Source organism: Symphalangus syndactylus, chromosome 19 (assembly GCF_028878055.3).
Source record: "Symphalangus syndactylus isolate Jambi chromosome 19, NHGRI_mSymSyn1-v2.1_pri, whole genome shotgun sequence".
Classification (NCBI taxonomy): domain Eukaryota; kingdom Metazoa; phylum Chordata; class Mammalia; order Primates; family Hylobatidae; genus Symphalangus; species Symphalangus syndactylus.
In genome coordinates this window covers 45,806,660-45,815,576 of record NC_072434.2, presented here as the reverse complement: position 1 = coordinate 45,815,576, position 8,917 = coordinate 45,806,660, and the positions used below count along the sequence as shown (strand labels likewise).

Here is an 8,917-nt window from a genome sequence, read left to right as displayed (position 1 = left end):
AAATGCAGATCCACTGAGCTAGATTAATGCACAAGTGACTATTTCTCTACTCCCCTATCACATGTGAATGGTTGATCAAAGGCTCAAAAGAATGCAACCCTTTGCTTCTCACCTACCCACACCTCTTAAAAAGTATTCCTCGGCCGGTTGTGGTGGCTCACACCTGTAATCCCAGCACTTTGGGAGGCAGAGGCAGGTGGATCACGAAGTCAAGAGATCTAGACTATCCTGGCCAACATGGTGAAACCCCGTCTCTACTAAAAATGCAAAAATTAGCTGGGTGTGGTGGTGCGCTCCTGTAGTCCCAACCACTCGAGAGGCTGGGGCAGGAGAATCACTTGAACCTGGGAGGCAGAAGTTGCACTGAGCCAAGATTGCACCACTGCACTCCAGACTGGCAACAGAGCGAGACTCCGTCTCAAAAAAAAAGTTATTCCTCTTTCCCCAATATCCACCCTTTCCCCTTTAAATAGTGAAGGCCTCAAACTCATCTTTGGAGAAAGACACAGAACTGTCTCCTGGGTTCACATCCTTAACCTTAGGAACATAAACTTCTAAATTGATTGACAACTGTCTCAGATACTTTTTGGCTTACACTATGAATCAATGTTTAAGTTTTCAGTAACAATACACAGTAACCCAAACATTAAGCATGAATAGTTATTTCTGGATGATAGGATAATAGCTGATGTTAATTTTTTATGTATATTCTTAGATTTTCCCATCACCAGCATTTTCGGTGTACTGTTTAAAAGTTGTTTACAATTTTTAAAAAACAAAACAGCACAGCGAGCTTGGTTTATAGCATTTTTATTGCAATTTTGCACAGCATTTGAAATTTCAAAGCATTAGTAGAATTTGAAAAGAACAGTTCATTAACCTTGGCAAAGGGACAAAATAGAGATCACTGTGGTTCAACCACTCAGCTATACCTTTTAGAAAAGAAGTTTTGCCTACCCAAAAGCCATCATTTTAATAACATAGTATTAGTGTTCTACCAGGCAGTAAAACACTGTAATTAAACATGTGATAAGGCTCTGCCACCCATTGGGTATTTGCTCTTGTCTTAGCAAAGAGCACTCAAATCAGTCATGGAACAGCCATCAGTGCAACACAAAGTTTGTAAATCTTGTCTTGACATCACTGAATGCTTCTTTGACTTCCAAAGCTCTTCCGTGGGCATCTGTCCATCCCAAAGGCGGTCTTCCCCTGAGGCATCCACCTTCAGAAGGTTTTGCGCTGGATTTTCCTCAGAAAACTCACGTTTATTTGGGAGCTGGAAGGGGTTTCCTGTCTCAGCTGTATGGAAGAGAAAAAAATAATACATCCTTAGACAGCTCCTACAAAGAAGGCAGCAACCACATTCCACTCTTGGGGAAATGAACTGGATCCCTGAAATGAAATAGAATCCTACACATAATTTTTTAAAATGTTGGCCTGGTTTCAGAGAGATTAGACATTTTGGGGAGAGCACAGTCATCTCCACTCTTCTCATTTTACAGAGGCAGAAACTTGAGTGCAAAGACGAGGAGTGACAGCCAGTGTCCCTCAGCTAGTCAGGACTTGACTTCTTTTACTCGCTACCTCTGCTGGATGACCGCAGCTTCCAATATTAGTTATGTGCTATAAACAAAAAACACATAAACGAAAAAACAACCCTGCGTATGCCCTGCAATCTTGATCTGTAAAGAAGGAAATGGAGATTTAAACCTCTGTATCTGAAAATAAAAAGTGAAATTCACAGTTTTTTTCCTAAGTGTTGTTTCCAAAGTTCACATATAAGCTTCTCTCACTTTAATTTAGTTCAAATTGACTTATCAGTGCCTCAGCACACCAGCAGGCGCCATGAAAAATTAGGTGAATGGATGCTGGTTAATAAACCAGTAATTGATCAGATAAATAAAGTATGGGAAAACACTGAAAATCTGAGAAAGATTTAACAAGTAGTAGTATGATTTCTGTGATGTCCAACAGAGCCAGCCTTATAGATATCCACTCCACTGCCCTATGTGTTTCAGAGATATCCCAAATGTATTTTTTATAGTGCATTTTGGTTTGCTATTACAGCGATTGTTGTAAATCCTGGTAAATTATGCTTACTCTCTTAAGGTTAAAAACCCATATAATTTTTGTTAGCATCTAGTCATATGAACCTCAATATTAAAGTGGTAGTGAAAATGGAAAATACATGCTTTTTCAATACATTAGCCCACCCAAATATGAACAGTTTAGGTCATTTTCTAAAATGTTTTTATTGCTAACATCATTTTAAATTAAATGGAAACCTTAACAATCATACATATGGTCGCAACATTTATTATGTAATCACATTTTTCATTTTTAACTTTTTAGTATAAAACAAAGCAAATATAACCAATTATTAAAACAGACTCTTAAGCAAGGCACAGAAAGACAAACACCACATGATCTCACTTATATGTGAAATCTAAAAACGTCAAACTCAAAAATGTATAGCGGAGAATGATGGTTATCAGAGGGTGAGGGTGAGGGGGATGGTTGGGGAAGAGATGGTCAAGAGTACAGAATTTCAGTTAGGAGGAATAATTGCAAGAAGTCTATTGTACAAGATGGTGACTGTAGTTAATAACAATGCATTGTATTCCTGAAATTGCTAAAAGAGTAGATTTCAAGTGTCCTCATCACAAAAACGTAAGTATATGAGGTAATGCATATGTTAATTAGCTTGATTTAGCTATTCCACATGTATATTATATGTATACATATTTCAAAACAATATGTTATACACAATAAATATATATAATTTTTACCAATTAAAAAAATAATTTTTAAAATAGGATTTTTAGCCATGCCCAGTGGCTTATGCCTGTAATCCCAGTGCTTTGGGAGGCCGAGATGGAAGATTGCTTGAGGCCAGGAGTTTGAGATCAGCCTGGGAAACGTTGAAAGACCCCACCTCTACAGAATATTTTAAAATTAGCCAGATGTGGTGGCACACACCTGTAGTCCTACCTACTCAGGAGGCTGAGGTGGGAGGATCACTTGAGTGCAGGGGTTTGAGGCTTCAGTGAGCTATGATTGTGCCAGTCTGGGTGAGACAGCAAGACCCTGTCTCTAATCAAATAAATAAATAAATAAATAAATAAAAATTTAAAAATAGGATTTTAAATAAATTCTGCCTCATACTTTAATATGGAATTAACAGAAAGAATTTCAGTCAAATTTTTAAGTTAGTTGAATTGAATAATAAAGAAATATAGTGAAGTCAGTCAGTGAAGTACTGTTTCTGAAAGACATTTGGTTCATTTCTACCTTCAAAATCCTGATCAGACAATTCCTACTACTAGAATTCCCACCCTGCTTCCCCACCACCTTTCATAATCGCCAAATCCTTCAGGGCCTCTGTCAGTAACCACCACTTCCATGATGCTGTCACTTATTACAAAAGTCCACCACCTTCTCTTTCCCACCCGAGACTCAGTATGGAATTAGTAAAGACCTTGGCTCTTGAAGCCAGATAGACCCAGTTTGCTACCTAGCCACATTTTCACCAGCTGGGAGAAGAATTTTCTTCTTGGTAAAATGATAAATGGTGGTAATTTTGCTTGCTTCCCAGGATCCTTATCAGAAAGCTGAATGAAATGTTGCACATGTAACTTCCTGGCACTTAAAAGTGCTCAGTATTAAGGTCAGCTTCTTTCCTTGCATCCATATTTAACAACTGCCTGAATTCTAACTTATTATATTGTATAATTATTCATGGGTGAAAGTCTTGCTACTTCAACATGCTCCTTGAAATCATATGCTTTGCCGTAGCCTCCAAAGTACCTTCCATAGATGCTGAGCTCATTGAAGTAGTCATGCAATCAAATGATTTCAAGCAGGGGACTAAAAAAATGAGGTCCTTATTTTTTGAAAGGTAGCATGCTCATCACTTTCCCAAGCCAAATTCAGTATATTTTGATAACTAATCCCTTAAATTGACATGAAAGATGCCTCAACAGTACTTAGAGAAACACTTAATAAAATAATCGTTTACAACACAGCTTGAAAAATAAAAGGGACATGTGAAAGGAAAATAGAGGAGACACATGAGCTACTGTTACCTTGCTGAGCTTGAGGGATCCCCTCCAGATGCCTTCTCCACCTGGAGCTGGCACAGATGTAGATGACTGTCCGTATGTATTCTAGCCCACAGAGTCTCACAGACTCCTTGCTCTTCACTTCTGAGATGGCAAATAGGACAGAGAATAGAAACAGAGTGAAAATGGAGCCCTTCATTTTGCTGAGGACTGAATGAGAATCTGATATGGTAAATATGGTCAAATCAAATTCTGAAGTGACTGTCACTCTCTTGACCAATTTATACTAACTTTCCTGACATTTCATTGGTCAGAACCTCATTTTTACAGTATTTGCTAAGCACATAGGGTTACACAGTAAAGTTTTGAAAATGTGGTTTTATGATTATTGCCAGCTATTCAGTCACTCCTTAATACCATCAATGCATCTGTGAGATGATAAAAACAGATGCCCTCTTGGAAGGCATTATGGAAAACCCATGGACTTTGAAAGTTGCCAAGGATGAGTTTCAATCTCAGCCTTGCTACTTACTGAGTGACATAAGTCAAGTTTTAAACTTTTTGAGTTGAGGCAAAGCCTGGTGGCTAACACCTGTAACCCCGGCACTTTGGGAGGCCAACACAGGTGGATCACTCGAGGAGAGGAGTTCAAGACCAGCCTGGGCAACATAGCGAGACCTCCATCTCTACAAAAAATTTAAAAATTACTCAGGCACAATGGAACACCAGAGCCCAGGAGCTCAAGGTTACAATGAGCCATGACAGTGCCGCTGTACTCCAGCCTGGGTAATGGTGAAACCCTGTCTCTAAAAAAAAAAAAAAAAACCAAAAATCTTTTTGAACCTCAATAACCATATCTCTAGAATGGGAAGACTCATCTCACGAGGGTTTTTTTGAATATTGAAAACAACATGAATGTCAGAACAATGGGATATCACACTTAAGTAGGCAATTTCTTATGTCCTGAGTTTGCATCCTGGCCGTTGCTGTTACCTGGCTGTTACTTACCAGATCTAGACTCTTAAGCAAGTTTTTTAAAGCATCCTTCTTTGTAAAATAGTGTTGATGATTGTAACTACCTCGTAGAGCTAACGTGATAATGTGTGTCCCACTTGGTACAATAAACAGCTAATAGGCCAGGCGCAGTGGCTCATGCCTGTAATCCCAGCACTTTGGGAGGCCGAGGCGGGTGGATCACGAGGTTAGGAGATCGAAACCATCCTGGCTAACACGGTGAAACCCTGTCTCTACTAAAAATACAAAACATTAGCCGGGTGTGGTGGTGGGTGCCTGTAGTCCCAGATACTCAAGAGGCTGAGGCAGGAGAATGGCGTGAACCCAGGAGGTGGAGATTGCAGTGAGCTGAGATCGCACCACTGCACTCCAACCTGAGTGACAGAGCGAGACTCCATCTCAAAACAAAAACAAACAAACAAAAACAAAAAAAAGCTAATAATTATTAGCTGCTTCTCCTCTCACCATCAGAACAGAAGACTAGAAAAGATAACTTCAGAATTCAGAAGATTTTATCTGACTAGGATCTTGTTATCCTTCACCTATGACGTAGGTACACTTTTCTCAACACACATATCTATGACAATAGAAAGCTGAATCCATATCCCAAAAAGCTACATAATGAAATTTCTCTTTTGGTAAAACCTCTGAAATCACTAGTTCTTGCAAAGGTCTTACCTAAACAGAGAATCCCAGAGTTTGAGATCTTAAAGAACTGTTGACTCAGGTTTCAGCAAGTTGAACAAATAATGGTTCAGTTGATTCTGTGAAATCCTTGTCTGTGATTCCTGGTTGGAAAAAAATTGCTAAGTCTGTGGCCATGATCATATCATTTGTACTTCTTGAAAAATCACTGTTCTTCTGTAGGGAAGCTGGAAAATAAAACAAAATAATCTGTTCTCTAATTGAAAGCATTTTTTGCTCTAAAAAATAAAAATTATTTCCAAGAGTCTTGCTTTCTCCATTTCTTTGGCTGTAGTGTGAAAAATGGATTAAGAAAGGCAAGACTTGAGAAAGGAAGAACAGAAAAAGGCTGTTTCAATAATTTAGATATGATGGTGGCCTAAACTAAGGCCATGGCAGAGAGGATAGGGCACATGTGTATTCAAAATATAGAAGGGCTTGGTACTGACTGGGTATCGGGGCAATGGAGAGAAAGATGTCAAATATGATACCTTGATTTCTGGCTTGTTCAACTGGGAGGTAGGGGGGTCATTTCGTAAGAAAGGGACCAAAGAAGCAGAAATGGTTCTGTCATCAGACAAAGCTACTCCATCTTTGGATGGGTCAAAATCAGCATCTTTCATCAACTCCAGAGAGACATCTGTATTACCACGCTTAGCACACCCACAACATAACAGCTATTGAGCCATGTATTACCAAACTTCTTCCCTTCTTTGGAGATTTATACCGCATATCTTGACAATGCCAGTTTTAACATAGCACTGCAGTAGATCTATTGTCAGTGGCTATGGATTGGGCTTCTGCACAGCCCCCGGGATATTCAGCCAAGAGACGATCCCTACCTTGGATGTCAGATGGACTCTGGCATGGTCCTGCTATCACCACACTTGATGCCCCTAGGTGCAAAGTAGTCCCCTCTTCTGCCAGATCTTAATACCTCATTAGGGCTCATTTAATTTGGGATGAAAGGCTGGCAGTACTTGAGCTCATTCTGTGACCTAATGGAGGCAAGTTAGCCAGCCAAGTAGCTACCCAGATGAAAAAGCCCATGACAGTAATAAAAGCCCTAGATGTGAAGCCTGAAATCTGGGGGCTTTATTTTCCCCATTTGTATATTGAGAGGGTTGAATTTGTTAAAAGTCTTCTCTGCACTTGAAATTATCAGTCTTACTGTAATTGTCTGATTATGTTACTCCCACCCCACAAACCTTCAGTGGCTCACCATTACCTCCAGAAAACAATCCAAACAATGTGACATTTAATGCTTTCTACTCAGGTACCCAAACATCACTCTTTTCACATACCTCAAGGTCCATGAAAGGCTAACCAACTGAAAAGGAATCTTTCCATCTTTTGACCAACCACAGTTTCTTGTTTGCACCTCTCACAGGAGCACTTAATCCTTTTCATTTGGAGATGGACGTGATTTTTCTTCCTCATTCTGGTCTGTAACTCAGTTTACTATCTATGTGGCAATTATTATGTGTCTTATTTCAGGTTTCATTCAGGTAGCTCTAACAAAATACCAGAGACTGGGTAGCTTATAACAACAGAAATTTATTTCTCTCAGTTCTGGAGGCTGGGAAGTCCAAGATGAAGGTGACAGCATGGTCCGGATTCCAGGACCTCTCTCTGTGTCCTTTCACAGAAGATGGGGCAAGCTGGCTCTCTGGGGTCTCTAAGGTCATCAATCCCGTTCTTGAGGGTCCTGCCCTCATGACCTATTCACCTCCCAAAGACCCCATCTCCTAATTTCATCACCTTGGGGGTTAGGATTTCAACATAGCAGACACAATATGTAATTTTCCTCTCTAAGTTTTAATTTCTCCATCTATAAGGAGATAATAATCTGTGTTTTATAATGTTATTGTGAAGCAGAATGAGTTAACACAAGTACAGCACCTAGCATAATATATAATTCAATAAATAATAAATTAACAATGTCATGAACAAGGGATTAGAAAATAATATTTTTGGTTGGGACTAGCTACTATAGATGACTTTTCTGTATAATTCTTAATCTCAAAACCATCCATAAATTTGCACTGCTGTAGTCTTTTTCTTTCCTCCCTTCCTTCATCCTTTCCTTGCCTTCTTCTTTCCTTTCATCCTTCCACAAACAAGTTCTAATAAAGAAAGGTCTTATGGTACTGTTTCATAAAGTGTTTTCTTCAGAACATGAGTCTTTGCAGATGGTCTTTGAATATTTTTTAAAAAGGATTCCATGATAGTAGTCTCTTTCTTTGAGATTAATAATGCCTACTAATATAGTAGAGCCCAGAGAAGACTTATAGTTATGAAATTTCTTTAACTTGGTTTAATCCAATGTTTTCACAACTTATTTGATGTTGGAAATAACTCCGTTGTGAAACTGATTAGCATCTGAGACTGCTGTGAATTTCTAGAGTAGACGTATTTCTAGTTCTCCTCTGTCCTGACACATGGTAGGGTTGTATTTCTCTGCTCTTTAAAATTGGGCAAGACCATGTGGCATATTTTGGCAAATAAAGTATGAGTGGATGTGACATATGTCACTTCTGCCTGAAATTTAAGGATTGGTGTATGATCCTCCAGTTCTCCCTCTCCCCAGCTGCGGTTACCAACAACATTCCTGATGTGGGAACCTAGTCACTGAGTCAGAATAATATGGAGCATAACTGCCCACTGATGTGTAATATGAATGGAAAAGGAACCTTTGTCATTTGAAGTCACTGAGATTTGGAGATTGCTGGTTATAACAACATAACCTGGCTTATCCTGACTAGTATAATTATCTTACAGTTATTTACATGTTACAGATGCAGAGAACGTTTATAATGATTCAAGTTTCTAGATCAAAGCAAAGTAAGTTATTTGGCCTTAACAATTGGAATTAATTACCACATTTTCAATATGATTGATTATACGAAGGCCTACAGTTAATGTGTACCAAAACCCCAAATTAACAACCAAACAATGAATTCAGTAAATATATCACTCACTTCTATACTATTTGTCAAGGAACTATGATGACAGTATACTTAATAGATGGTGTTTGGAGTAGGTTGGCATGAATTGTATATACTGTTTGTGGCATTGGATTTTGGAAATCAGATATCAGTTCTTCCATTTAATATCTATGTGACCTTAATACTTTAGATTTTAAGACATACCTAAAA

General features: G+C 38.8%; 1 protein-coding gene across 1 annotated transcript; it reads right to left on the bottom strand.

The window, feature by feature from the left end:
- Positions 1-794: 794 nt before the first annotated feature.
- Positions 795-4,315, bottom strand: INSL5 (insulin like 5). The gene is made up of 2 exons (XM_055235278.1): positions 4,086-4,315; positions 795-1,299 (listed from the first exon to the last, which is right to left on the bottom strand). The coding sequence occupies exons 1-2, from the start codon at positions 4,258-4,260 to the stop codon at positions 1,067-1,069; spliced, it is 408 nt and encodes a 135-aa protein (XP_055091253.1). The 5' UTR covers positions 4,261-4,315; the 3' UTR covers positions 795-1,066.
- Positions 4,316-8,917: the final 4,602 nt, after the last annotated feature.